General features: G+C 35.0%; 3 protein-coding genes and 2 non-coding genes across 5 annotated transcripts; 2 read left to right on the plus strand and 3 right to left on the minus strand.

Annotated features, from left to right (window-relative positions):
- Positions 1 to 28: 28 nt before the first annotated feature.
- Positions 29 to 142, minus strand: Trnal-caa (transfer RNA leucine (anticodon CAA)). The gene is made up of 2 exons: positions 105 to 142; positions 29 to 74 (listed from the first exon to the last, which is right to left on the minus strand). It is a non-coding gene; the product is annotated as a tRNA-Leu (tRNA).
- A 1,782-nt stretch (positions 143 to 1,924) lies between these two features.
- LOC129569042 (O-acyltransferase like protein) lies at positions 1,925 to 8,747 on the plus strand. The gene is made up of 11 exons (XM_055447438.1): positions 1,925 to 2,450; positions 3,842 to 3,988; positions 4,264 to 4,487; positions 6,101 to 6,309; positions 6,380 to 6,450; positions 6,516 to 6,700; positions 6,855 to 7,378; positions 7,500 to 7,626; positions 7,759 to 7,948; positions 8,056 to 8,201; positions 8,280 to 8,747. Exons 1-11 carry the CDS (start codon positions 2,168 to 2,170, stop codon positions 8,448 to 8,450), a joined length of 2,277 nt encoding a protein of 758 aa, XP_055303413.1. The 5' UTR covers positions 1,925 to 2,167; the 3' UTR covers positions 8,451 to 8,747.
- Positions 4,962 to 5,075, plus strand: Trnal-caa (transfer RNA leucine (anticodon CAA)). Its single transcript has 2 exons — positions 4,962 to 4,999; positions 5,030 to 5,075. It is a non-coding gene; the product is annotated as a tRNA-Leu (tRNA).
- On the minus strand, positions 8,565 to 10,768 carry LOC129569043 (uncharacterized). Its single transcript, XM_055447439.1, has 3 exons — positions 10,215 to 10,768; positions 8,807 to 9,183; positions 8,565 to 8,704 (listed from the first exon to the last, which is right to left on the minus strand). The coding sequence occupies exons 1-3, from the start codon at positions 10,521 to 10,523 to the stop codon at positions 8,584 to 8,586; spliced, it is 807 nt and encodes a 268-aa protein (XP_055303414.1). The 5' UTR covers positions 10,524 to 10,768; the 3' UTR covers positions 8,565 to 8,583.
- Positions 10,769 to 11,798: 1,030 nt separating this feature from the next.
- LOC129569046 (GDP-mannose 4,6 dehydratase-like) lies at positions 11,799 to 13,559 on the minus strand. Its single transcript, XM_055447441.1, has 3 exons — positions 13,394 to 13,559; positions 12,868 to 13,303; positions 11,799 to 12,800 (listed from the first exon to the last, which is right to left on the minus strand). Exons 1-3 carry the CDS (start codon positions 13,469 to 13,471, stop codon positions 12,220 to 12,222), a joined length of 1,095 nt encoding a protein of 364 aa, XP_055303416.1. The 5' UTR covers positions 13,472 to 13,559; the 3' UTR covers positions 11,799 to 12,219.
- Positions 13,560 to 14,473: the final 914 nt, after the last annotated feature.

Below are 14,473 nucleotides of genomic sequence, written 5' to 3' on the forward strand. Positions count from 1 at the left end.
TGCTTAGAAAAAGAAAAAAAAAATATTTTGTCAGAAGTGGGATTTGAACCCACGCCTACAGATGTAGACCAGAAGACTCATTCTACATGAGCAAGACGATAAATCTTGAGTCTGGCGCCTTAGACCGCTCGGCCATCCTGACAGTTGAATGTTACGTGATTGTGTACGATGTGGTGAGATTACAAATATTCTGCAATCAAATGCAAATGAGCTCATCGAGCACGTGGTGCAGGGCATACTGTGTGTGAATGAAAACGGTTTACAATGATGTTGAGCTTGTCGTAATCGCGCTCACAACGTAAAAGTTCTATTTTTGTATCAAGCATGCTTGAGAGTTATAGCAATCGTGAATAGATACTAAACGTATGCGGTTCGTGTAAGACCGTATTGCTCTAAATGCACGCAAATTATCGAAAAATTACTTGCACGTTACGTTTATTTGAAGGTAACTCTCGTGCAAAGTTGAATCCGCACCTTTCCCTTTTTTCTAATAAATATTCTGGTTGTGGTTTTACACATTTGTTTCATTTTGCATGGACAACAATCATTAAATGCAGCTATAATACATCGAATTCAAGGCGTGCTCTCCGTAATTTGTGGCTTTGTCGTTAAAAAAATATCATCATCGTTTCGAGATTTCATTTCGAAAAATTGAATTGTTTCTGCAAGATTCACTTTGAAAATTTAAAAATGGAACAACTTTTCTACTATCTCTAAATGGAGATTTTTCCAAATAAAATCTCATTCCGTTTGAGTTGAGTTATTTGTTCCACTCAATTCCGCTGCGAAATGTTCAATTCAATTGAGACAAAAGTAATTGTGAGTGAGTTTTGACTTCAATTGAGAACGACTCAATCACGAAACTGTTTCGATCAAATTTCAGTACCGCCAATTGACCGACACATAATAAATTCTATAAAGTGTTAATTGCCTCTAGCAACGATTAGATGCAACTGCACGATCAATCTCAAAAACAAAATCGGTCTAACGTGAGAAACCAATTCGTCATAACAATCTAATAGCAAGCATCTGCAGCTGCTCCAACAGCACTGGCATCTCTAATTACGGTTAAAATCATTATTTGCACTTGCATTTTCAACGGCGAAAATCGAAGGTAAACAAATTAGACGAAAGAAAATGCGTATTTAGGTGTGGAGCCGACATTGTTCAAGAATTGGTATTCAATGCAAATGTTTTACGAGTAACGCCTTTATGATAGATGCTCTTTGTGAGTCGAATGTGACCGCACAAGCAAGTTGTATGAAAAGTCCAATTTGCAATAAAAAAAATTATTTCTACAAATTGTTTACTGTCTGAGATGTTTTAATAAATTAAAACGTCGATTCGAGATGATAAATGAAATTGTGGACAATGAAAAATCTCTTTCGCCGATTTATTCCACTTACTCATCATGAAAACTATGATCCAAGTGGGAAAAAACACGAGCATTGGAAAAATTCTATTCACGTAGCGCTAGTTAATCAGTTCAATCTCATTTAAAATGCACAGTGACATGCACGCGTGATGATGATGATGATGATGATGATGACTGGACGAGTGTGGGTTGAATATACTCGAAAGGCACAATAACGTCGACCTTGACTTTGTTCTGTCTTTACTTTCAACTTTGCCTTGTACCGGAAAATCATTGTGTGTACTACTTTGTTCCGCTCGAAATTTGCCGATTCAATACCTGGAACTGCATACGCGTTGGTATTTACAAGTTGTTTCTTTTTCTTTCCTTAGCAATAACAAGCCACGACGACAATTACCGCAATGTAAGCGAATAATTTCTTTACAGCGTTCATGTTTACAAATTGTCAACAAAATTATGTAAATCACATAATAATATGAAAACGATTCGATGACAATGCCTCTCCGAGTGCGCGCACGATCATAACAGATCCCAGCGCACAAGTGGGGTGGTGTCTTTCTTTACGAACAAACAACGCTTTAGATCGCATTCGTGAATCTAACGTCTTCATTGTTGGTCGATCTGCTTTGCACTCGTGATTTCTTTAATTTTTGATTCATACAGTGAACTAATCACGAAAATCGAAAGAAACTTTAAAAAATTCTGTAAAAAATCCCTTGATATCGAAGAAAATAAAAATAAAAATTCGTGTGAAAAATCAACGAAAAAAAAAGATATGCAACTTTTATGTGAATGAAAATTGTTAATTTTTCAAAGATGAAGCTATACGTTATGATTAGTGTTATTTTATTGTGCCTGATATCGGTGTATCGAGCAGACAGTTCGGTGGATTTGGCAACGTGTGAACGTGATGTTGGAAATTGTGAAAATTTTTCCTTTCGTCGAACACAGCAAAATGTGTCAAGTGTGAATACTAATTCATCCAATCAAAAAAGTCTGAAATCGGTTGCTCTAAAAGATCTTGGTCTCGTCGAAAAGCAAATTATGCTTGAGCAAACAGATATTCAGGAAAATGGTAATTTTAACACCACTAATTGCGCGCAGCATGCGTTCCATCAGAGTTCATCGCCTAATAAATGGCAAATTGAGGCGATTAAATTCAATAAACAGAATACTTTGATCGCGACAATAGTCAAATTTAGTGCGCAAAAAAAAGATGGTTGTAAACAAATTGTGATAATTTTCGGAAAATATTTCATCGGCATACATTTATGCCAATTTATTCAGCTAAGCGCTTGATTTCCGCGTTCGCATTAGATTTTGGTGTTGTGCAAAACAGCCAAGTGTGATAATCAACTCACCCAATTATATGCACTTTCGATTTTCTATTACACTTCAATTTCTGTGTGTCACATATACAACAGAGACTCCGTCGTTTGCGGTGCATAAATGGAATATTACGCAATCATCAAATATGAAACAATGAGTCAATCGTTTTGTTTCGTCACATCAGCTTTTCATCCATTCAGCGAATTTTTAATCGGAACAGAATTTTCGATAAACAGTCGCGGTTGTGTTGTCTAGCTACTGTACGACGGTTTTGATCGCTTTCAGTAGTGAGCCACTATCACGATGGCCAAAATATTTCAACGGAATATCAATCACGCGATTCGTTTATTGGCAATTGTACACGACTTATGCTTTCAATGCGCGCGACTAAAGTTTGAAACAATGGACATGACACAAATATCTAATTAATTGCCGCATGATCGAATCAATGCAAATCGCCGTTCTGAATATAACGTATTTTTTTTTTAAAACTGATTCGTTTGTTGTTGTCTACGTAATAAATGGCAAATTCGCACCTTCCTCAAGATAAATGCCGAAAATGTGCCGAAAAATTGTACGTACTTGACCAAAAAAAACACTGCGTTGATAAGGAACTGAATGTCAACCAAAAAAATGGCCAATCGATATGAATTTCACAAGGATTCGTAGCACCCAGACATGAAAATTATGAAACAATTATGACTTATATAAATCAATAGCAACTTTGTAACACCAACTTGATATTCAATTGCCATTTTATTCGATTGATGAATGCTAAGCACATAAATCACTGCATTTTATGTGCAATCGCTGCGAATTTATTCGACAGCATTCAAAGAAATTGGTATAAATTATCGGATTTTTTTTTCTTCAAATTTTCTAATTAAAAACCGAACGATGACCAAAATGCATTTTGATTGTGATTTAAATACATTGTCACATGATAAATCGATCAACGATCTGTGTGCTTGATTCAAACAGCATTCTATTAGCTATTCAGTTAATGGCCGTTTCCTTTAGTTGAATAAGAATGAATGGGTATGCCGCTCTATTGGCGATGATAAAAATGGATTCTCCGTGATGTTGGTTGCATTTTAAGTGATAAATAACCATTTGATTCCTTTTGTTTCGTTGCAGTTTTTCTAGAAAACATCGCCAGCAAAATGTCACGACTGACTCCTGCGTTCGATCCGTCACGTAGCCACAATACGTCGGCTGCATGCAAAATTCACACTCGACAGTTTCTCGATGCACTGAGCCGCTTAGAATTGTGGGCATACAAAAGTAATTAGAGTTGTTGTTTCTTTTAAATATATCAGCAAAAATGCACTTTCGTTGCTGCTTTTGGGTTAGAACACGCAATTTGAAAACAAGATTTGATACAATCTACTCGCTGGTTTCAATGTGCAGAAGGTCAACAAAAAACAGTGGTTAAAAAAAAGAGAACGACTAAATTGAGGTTTATGAGTGTTTAACATTTAAAAATTGAAGTGATTTTTGATTGAAATTCGCGAGAGAAAAAGAAGCAAATAAAAAATGTTCTTCTTGATCATCCACAGTGCACGATGCATCTGCAAAAATTCCATCGGGCGTCTTAAGCGGGAATATCAATCAGCTGGGCGATTTTGACGAGTGCTTGAATGTGAAGGCGCCGAACAACGAGTTTACCGGCAAATATTGCTTGACCTACGTCCAAATGACCGTGCCCGACTATTTGCCAAAGATGGGAAAAATTCGCAAACTGCTGCATTCGCACGATGCATTTGTGAACGACTTTGATGACGTAAGTATAACACACAACATGTTTTTTTGTTTGTTTGTTTTAAATCCAATTATGGTCAAGTTCAAATGTTTTTTCGTCGCTTAAAATTTTCAAATAAACTCCACTCAAAAAAGGCCATGTTGTGGCTATTTTACTTTCGTCTGGTGAGTTGTTTTCGCAATTGAGTGATGGCTAAAGTGAACATAACATTAATTCAATTGAGATTGAAACTATGTGATGTGATTTTAAAATTAATTCGAAGTTTTTTATTCAGTGCTCTCATTCATCACCAAAACCACTCAAATCGAATACGATTCGATGTAAAAATAGACTCGCGCTACAAAATGAGTGACATTTTTATACACGAACTGAAGGCATGCTTGAAACTATCTAACATTGTTGTTATTGCTCCACGTGCTTCGGCTGTCTATTTGATATGCATTTGAGTGACTTCGCAAACGCACAACTGCGCAATTAAACGTCTAACATTCAACTGTCAGGATGGCCGAGCGGTCTAAGGCGCCAGACTCAAGATTTATCGTCTTGCTCATGTAGAATGAGTCTTCTGGTCTACATCTGTAGGCGTGGGTTCAAATCCCACTTCTGACAAAATATTTTTTTTTCTTTTTCCAAGCAATGTTTTTATTTAAATTCAATTACCATTTTCTTTTACCATTTTATAGTCGCGCATTTATTAATAAATAGGAATTTTGACTATTTATCCATTGAAAATGCGACTTTCGTCCAAAAATTTGGGGCATTAGAATTTCATTCCAATACGATATCAAGATATAACGAATCATTTTAATTGGTGGCATATACAACTGATGATGATTCAATCAGTCACCGGAAACATAGTAATAAACTTTCATCATTTATCTCAAATAAATGCATTTCATCATATCATGAAATAAAAATGTTACTTATCAAACAATCATTGTTCAATCGTCTTTTGAAAAATGTTGACGTGATCAATGAAATTGAGTCATTTACCATTTGAAACTAAAATGAGCATAATAAGAAACTTCAAATAGCACCGTATCACATATGCAGTCTTATCAGACGGCGAATTCAAGAAAAAGAGTTGAGCGCGAATCATTTGTTTTGGAAGAAATTCCTGGGTAATGATTCAATTGCACGTTTCAATTTAGTTTTTTATAACGAATAAATTTTTAACTGAATAGAATTTGGCTGTGCATAATATTGAAGAAAAAAAAAATAGAAAACTCCGTCTTTATCCGATTTTTTTCTCGTCAAGATGTTATTGGATTTCATGTTTGCGAACGGAAAAATGTGTTTGATGAGCTCGAAAATGTATTTGGGCTAACGTTGTTTGACGTTTCAGCGAATAACAAAACTTGGAATTACAAAAAACAAGACGTCATTGCGTTTTGCACTTCTGACAAATTTTTTTTTTTATTTTCTCCGTTCATTTTAACTGAATGGGAATGCGAATTTTTGAACAGTATTTTTTAATATTAAAACTGTAAATATTGTATCTACAATTATTATTTCAGTCATTTTAAATTGACTCATTGGCTATAAATTATGTTAAATTGTTGTAAACGTTTCTTTTCCGCAGATAACGAATTTTTTGTTTGCATTTTTAAATGTTTTATTTTTATCATTTGCAGCCTGGTCATCGTGTACCACGTCTTTCAATCATACAATATGCGCTGTGTGTCCCTTCAACATGCACAAACGTAGACGTCGAGAATTCCGTGAATGAATACTTGAAAGATTTTGTCAGCGGTACAGCGATTGAATACCAACTTCGCGTTGAGAATAGAATGTGTCAAGTGAAAAAAGACAACGTTTGGAGCCAAAACACTAAGCTCACCGTGTAATTATCATGATTTCCGACGAATTTATTTCTGTCTATTGAACTTAAAGACATTTTCTCCTCTTTTTAGCATTTTCTTTGCATCCATAGTAGCAATAGCCGCGGTTTCGACTGTAATCGACCTTTGCTTCACCAAACCAAGTAAATGTGTTTTCACAATTTTCACTCTAATTTTTAATACATAATTTGAAACTCACTTTTATTAGACGAGCTATTGGTGTCGTTTTCCCTGTGGAAGAATTCTAAAGCACTTTTCAACTTGGATCGAAATCCAAGCGATGTGACTACAATTCACGGCATTCGATTTATTAATGCAGCACTTTTGTTGATTTCACATAAGTCCATGGCAAATTTTTACAATCCGTACGTGAACCGAACGCAAATGATTGAGGTGAGTGTTTCATGTTGCCTATGTTTCTACAGTAATGAAGGGCGTTTAATTCATAAAAACATCACATTCATTCAAACATTCAAAATGCTAATTGAAAGATTGATCCAATTATGAACCATTTTTGGTTTCTTCTAAAATGACATAAAAATGCTAGGATATTGGCGAATATTTATCGGTAATTGCAAGAGCAGCTGCCATTTACACGGATGCGTTTATCATGCTAAGCGGTTTATTGACATCATACGCGATCATTGGCCGTTTGAAGAACAATCAGTCACCTCGCATTGGACAGGAGTACATTAGCCGATTTATGCGCATTGTTCCAACACTTGGCGCTCTCATTCTATTCTGCACATTCATTCTACCCGAACTTGGAGCCGGGCCACAATGGAATCTTGTGGTCAACCAACATGCTGATATTTGCAAACAAAATTGGTGGAGAAACTTCCTTTTTGTGCATAATTACTTTGGATTCGAAAAAATGTGCTTAACTCACACACATCATCTGGGTATCGACACCCAACTTTTTGTACTTTCACCAATTTTGATCCTAATTCTATGGAAATGGCCAAAAATGGGATCAATCGGTTTACTTTCGTTGGCTGTATTCAGTACTGGCGCTAGATTTTATGTAACCATTGCACATCAACTGTCGAATTACGTTTACTTTGGCGCTTCGTGAGTTTTGTTTTTCTTTCTTCCAATCTGTGTTTCAAAATCGAAAATACGTTAGAATTTCACCGAAACCAATTTTTCAAAATGGATTTTTTTTTATTAATCTGATAATTTCCATTTGCAGCATAAAGCAACTGTTTCGAACAGCTGATTTGATGTACAGTATGCCCGTTCATAGAGCGACCATTTATATATTTGGCATCTTCACTGGATATGCAATGCGAATGTACAAACATGTTCGTCTGACTAAAGTGAGTAAAAGCCATACTTGAATTTTGGAATTTTACAAGGCGTTTGGTCGCTTTGAAAATCGGAAAAAAAATTCCAAAGTAGAGAAAAAAAAATTGAAACCAATATTGAAGAAATTTTTTCACTGTTTTCAGAGCCAATTATTTTACGGATGGTCAATCAGTATCCTCATGCTGTCGATTGCATTGATTGGACCGGCAAAGATGGGAAACATAAACTACAAGTACAATCCATATGATGCGGCCATTTATGCTGCATTCAGTCCGATGTCATGGTGCACAATTTTTGCTTGGATCATCTACACAACACACATCGGCCACTCAAGTAATTCGAAATACTTTGATTCACATTTTGAATTAAAATACACAATCAATGTAAAAAATTCCACTTGTATCGGAACCATTCAATGAATTTCGGTTTTTTTTTTTCAGCGATAATCAGTAATTTTCTCTCGTGCCGGCTGTTTTTGATCACAACACGTCTTGCGTACGCCGTATATCTCACACAGTTTCCGATATTTTTCTACAACGTTGGAACAACTAGACACTCGGGACATTACAATTTCATTACGTCAACGGTATTTTGCCCCCTCTGAATCAATATTGACGTCAACACATTTAATTATAACATAAATAATTTCCTTTTTTGATTTCAGGGCAACATATATGAAATTGTTTTCATAATCGTGATATCTGCCGTTCTCACTCTGTTGTTCGACACACCATTCCAGAATATTAAAAAATATATGTTTCAGAAGACAGAGACTAAACCAATGATAAGGAATAACAACCATAAAGAACGCATTGCAGGAAATAAAGACGATTAAGATTTAAATTATAGATTAAAATAAGTTTATTTAAAATATTATATTGAATCCAATTAGATTAAGGAGAAGAAAAAAAAATGTGCGCAAAGTTCATTGCAATCTTTGTCACAAATTGCGCTGTTAAAATTGATACTTAATAAGATTTGGATGTGAAACGATGTTTTAGAAGTAAATAAAGTTCCATGATAAACGTTAATAGACAGCATACTGCCATTGCACTGGCAAGGTAACAGCCCAGGAAAATTGTAGCTGATCTGAAAATAAAAATGGAAAAAATTTAATTAATACGTTTATGACGAATATAAATGTTTTAAACGAATGAAAGAAAACTCTGTGCGAATTATGTTAAAACTTACTGAAAATGATTGAAAGCGCCACAGCAACTGTACGGTGCAAGAATGCTGACTTTGAATATCCGAAAGATTTCAATATTACGACAGATTGTTGTCACCGACAAATTGATTCCGGATAGAAGGCCAAATGATGTCAAAATGATTCCGAGCAAATAGTATTTCAGGTTTTGTCCGTTGATGATACAGTTTAGCCAAATGCTTGTGTGGCGCTGGTGCCACTTTGGAAATGGGTTTTCTGTTTGATCATCAGATTGATCGTTCTCTGAGGTATTGCTCTTTTCGGTTTCGTCTTTATTCGAATCAGTCATCAGTAAGCTGTATTCGGGTGAGTTTTCGAGTTCGCGGCGAATATCAGCATATTTTGCTGCCTTGCGTCGCGTCTGGAATACGAAGTACGTTTATTTTTTAAATGAAGGCAACGTCAATAATCTGTATTTAAAAACGAAAATTATTTTTACAATCCTTCCGATTCTGATACAAAATTATAATTTTGATTAGATAACCCAAGATTGCTTAATAGGTCATCGTAAATATATTGCATGGGCACTATCGATGCGTTCATTTGTGTGAGTGCGATTGTGTAAACGACAATGCTCGTGTTCAATATGTGTACGATGACAGCTTAGAGCATTCCACGCGTAGAGGCGTCTTGGCGTCTTATGTCAAATCTTTCCCATGTATATGTATACGAAGAAAGTGACCTTGTATAACCCATTCGATATCAATGTAAATATTATTTGTCGTCCATTTCTACGTGCTTGTTTTCGGCGTACAATGCCACCATACCTTTGCTATCAGTATACGTTGGAGCAATAGAATGTCTACAACTGTGTAAACACTTTTTTTTTGGCTATGTTCAATAAATGCCATTGATCCTTATACGTTGTCATTGGTCTGATTTTCAAATTTGAGAGAAACTGAAACTGTTCCGCCATTGAGTCGCCTTAAATATTCTAGATATTGGAATTAATCGTCAAGGAATAGCCAAGAACTCAATATTATGCAAAAAAAATGGTTTATGATGATCGAATGAGTTGTAGATTTTGGAATTTACAATTAAATTCGAGTCGAGAGATGAAATCACTTTTACTTTGCACGCCTGCGATTATAGAAAAAATATGAAAATTTAAAATTTTTGTCGGATTAAAAAAATACATTCGCTATCAGGGTGTGCCATGAAATTCAAGAATTGATAAAATTCATATCTCAGCCATGAAATGATTTTCCTTTCAAGTAAAATAAATATGGAAACTTAAAAAGATCGTTCGTAGTACTGTCAGTATTACTTTGCCTTTTAACGTCGACACTTGTTCTGAACAGAAATTTCAATTGTAAAAGAAAGTGTTTAATTTTATAGGTGTTATACATGACCATAATTCAAATCCATTTTGATATAGTAAAATTTACTTACCATATAGAAGAAAAGTAGTCCTGCTAACATGCTAACATTGAATAAATAGAGTTCAATCTTTTTCGTGTTTGCTGCCCGAATTTGTTGAAGCGTAGAATATTGCAGTAAAATCCAAAAACTGATGACAGCAGAAAGGGCACACACAGAGAAATATTTCGAATGGAGCTTAAATCGTTTACAAATCTCTTCCGTCCAAATCACTACGCAAATCCAAATAAGTGTAACTCCGGTTGCGTAATAAATATTTTGTGTTGCAATTGCAATCGACGCAGGGAAAATGAGAAACGACAAAAGAATGGAGCAAACCATTTTAGTTTGTTACACTAATTAATTTATCAAATTGTCGAATTTCGTTTTTTTCAAGAGCTGTTTCTGCTTTGAATTAAAGAAAAATGTGGTGTCATCAATTCAATTTCAAAAACTGACTCTGAATTTGATAATCTGTTCTTGAATTTTGCATATTTTACAAACACAACCAACACATCGATCCAATGAAATGTTGCATTCTGTGAATTTGCATGATCAAGCGGTACTTTTGTTTTGAGACTACATAAATAATTATAATCTAATTGGAAGAAAATCATTCAAAATACCTGTACAAATATTAAATGAAAACATTTTTATTTACTTCGCCGTATTTACTCAACTGGTCGCCCGAAAAGTATTTTTACTCAAGTAACAAGCACAAACAATCGCATATCATGAGCAATGGAATCGTTCGGAATAGCCAACGTTTCAGATAAAACGTGTGCATTTTGCAATCTTTTTAAAAATCAACCTGTTCGCTGTAAATGAAAAGAATAACACAATGAAAGCAATGAAAAGTTTCAACATTTATCACCATACGCAAACGTTCACCTCAACATTTTCTTAATTTCAAGCCAAAACCAACAGTAAAATTACCAGAATCAAATAAAAGCATTCATTCTATACAAGATTTACATATCAACACAGTTCGATGCGTGTAAAAAGTTCCATTGTTTATTGAAGTCCACCTATTTAAATGGAAATTAGTTTTTAGATTTTTATCACAACAATCATATCCAATATGACTCACATTCGTTTTATTTGCCTATTCACAATTTGTTTCGAAATTTCTCTTGACATGTCTCAATACAATGATTTGTAATTTTGAAAAAATAGGCCTCTAGGGGATATTACCTCTCGCGAATGTGACCAATGCATTTGCAAATCGCATATGAATTATAAATATCAAACGATTGTAAATGCATTATGCATTCGCCATACTTCGCATTTCACATTCCGTTGACATCACACTTGAATAATGACAAATGCCTCACGATACTACATAGATTTTTCATGCAAATGCATGGATTCAAATGCGATATAGTAAATACCCCTAGCATTCCGCACTATGGAAAATCACGGTAATTTATGATTGCAATTAGTGCAAATACGCTTCAATAATGAAGTAAAAAGCGTTTGCCGATAACTGGTTTAAATTCTTCAATACGAACTTGCTTTGAAAAAGTAAGATCAGTTTTTCTTCTGCGACAAACGCATGCAGTAATCCTTTGAAACAACAGAACAACACAAATAAGTGTATATAGATGTTGAGTTTCAAGTATAAAGCACGTTTTATTTAATTGACAACAATTTCGCCATGCATTCAAAACTCCGTGCAAATATGTTATAATATTATAATATTCATTCTTCAAAAGTTACAGTTTGTCATCAACAGTACAATTCTTATAAATAGAATATGAAGCTCATGTGTATCAAATAAATTCCGTTGTTTGTTTTTTATTTAGATTTATTTTCAAATTGAACCTTTTTTTACTTCAAATTCACGGTTAAAACAAATATGATCGAAGAAAAAGTAAATAAATGCGTTTGTGTTAATTTAAATAATTCGCCATAATTGTTTTATCGGGTTACAATAGCGGAATGTATGAATATGTGATAAAGTGATATAGACCATGTCAACGGTTCACAACGTGGCCAAATATGTCAAACATATTTGCTTCAAAACAGATTTTCTGAATTAGGCATTTGGATTGTTTCTCATCAGCTTAATATCTGAAGTGACCATATCATCAACTAGGTCCAAAAACGATACTTTTCTCTTCCATCCAAGTTCACGTTGTGCCTTCTCTGGGTTTCCGAGCAGTAGATCAACTTCGGTGGGACGGAAGTATTTCGGATTAACCTTAATTCGAACGATATCCGTTCCAGCTTCAACACCCACTTCATTCACACCTTCACCGCACCATTCAATTTTTCGGCCGATGACCGCAAAAGAGGCTTCAACAAATTCACGTACAGTGTGCGTTTCACCTGTGGCCACCACAAAGTCCTGTGGTTCTTTTTGCTGTAGCATCAACCACATTGCCTCGACATAGTCTTTTGCGTGGCCCCAATCACGTTTCGAATCCAAATTTCCCAATTCAAAGCATTCCAATTGATTCAAATGGATTTTGGCTACCGACCGCGTAATTTTGCGAGTTACAAAATTCTCGCCTCGACGTGGACTTTCATGATTAAAAAGGATTCCATTGCATGTAAACATGTCATATGCTTCACGGTAGTTAATTACAATCCAGTAGGCGCAGATTTTTGCACAAGCTAAAATCGAAAAATAAAACGAAATGATTAGGAATGAACTTTGGGATCAGATAGAATCGGATAGTACCATATGGTGATCGTGGATAAAATGGTGTGGTTTCACTTTGTGGTGTTTCAACTACTTTTCCATAGAGCTCCGACGTACTGGCCTGATAGAATTTCACCTTTTTCTCCAGTTCACATGTTCGAATCGCATCTAACAAACGGTAGGTTCCAACAGCATCCACCTCAGCGGTGTATTCGCTCAATTGAAACGACACTTGAACATGACTTTGCGCAGCCAAGTTATATATCTCATCTGGTTTCACTGCTGCAATTACTTTCACCAAACTGCTGCTATCGGTCATATCGCCGTAATGTAGCTTCATTTTTCCCTCACGATGACTCTTTGAATCGGCGTACAAGTGCTCAATGCGACCTGTGTTGAATGAACTCGATCTTCTGATTATTCCATGCACAGTGTAGCCTTTATCCAGCAGGAATTCGGCTAAATACGAACCATCCTATGAAAACAAAATGATGTGGTGGTGTCAGAATTTGGTGCGATTTATTTAAGTGAAAATTTAATCTCGCTAAAATGGCCTATTTTTTACCTGTCCCGTAATACCAGTTATTAAAGCTACTTTAGATCCAAATCCATTTTGGTCAATTGATGATTGATTTGAACTCATTGTTGCGTCGAATATAATTACGATTCTCACGACGAAAATTAAACTTCACGTCTACTTCGGTGCGCGCTCCAAGACAAAGTGTGCAATTATTCTCAACAATGAAGATACGTACGGTAAAACGTAGCGATCGATAAGAAAACATCTGAAAAAACATCTGCAAACAAATATGGATCGCATACTAAAAAAAATTGAACACATTTTTCTACAGTTCATTTAAATTGAATACGTATTACGAGTAGCAGTGGTGATTGGTGGTTTCTATTTATTCACTTGAAAAAAATTTAAATAGACTTCCATAATGAATACGACAAATAGTAAACAATACCTCAATCTAATTTTTTGCTTCGCTTATTAGAACTGGATTTTGAAACTTGCAAAATAAGAACAAAATTATTAGAATTAGATTATGATTTCCGTCCATGTGTTCAATCTTGTTCTTTGAACTAATCGATGCAAAGTACCAATCGGACATCGAAGTCCGAAGTGTTACATCAGCACGACACGTTCATTATGCTTTCTCCGATGCATATACATCACAAACATGCTATAATTTTCTTTGTAAACTGGCGTTCAGTTCAAATGACAGCACTAGAAGACGACAATTCTTTATACTTTAAACATAGTAGTATTTTAATAATTCCATTGATACTAAATTGTTGCTATATGTCCATCTATTCAAAAGACCTGATCAAAATCAGCGTATTCAAAGGTTAAATTATAATAGTAACACAGCGAGTTACATCTCAATAAAAAAAACTACGCTACAAATATACCGCGTGTATTCTCTGCGCACGCTACGTTTATACCCTTTTCACGCTTACGCTTATTTTATACATAGTTTAATACAGAGTCGAAGGTATATTTAAGGGATATTTTTAGCGTGAACCGCATGCAAAGCATACGTATAGAATACTTAGACTTAGCGTATTCTATCCATATGCTTTGCATGCGGTTAACGCTAAAAATATCCCTTAAATATACCTTCGACTCTGTATTAAACTA

This window comes from Sitodiplosis mosellana, unplaced genomic scaffold (genome assembly GCF_009176505.1).
Source record: "Sitodiplosis mosellana isolate CC-2019 unplaced genomic scaffold, AAFC_SMos_1.0 Smas_scaffold_30, whole genome shotgun sequence".
Lineage (NCBI taxonomy): Eukaryota > Metazoa > Arthropoda > Insecta > Diptera > Cecidomyiidae > Sitodiplosis > Sitodiplosis mosellana.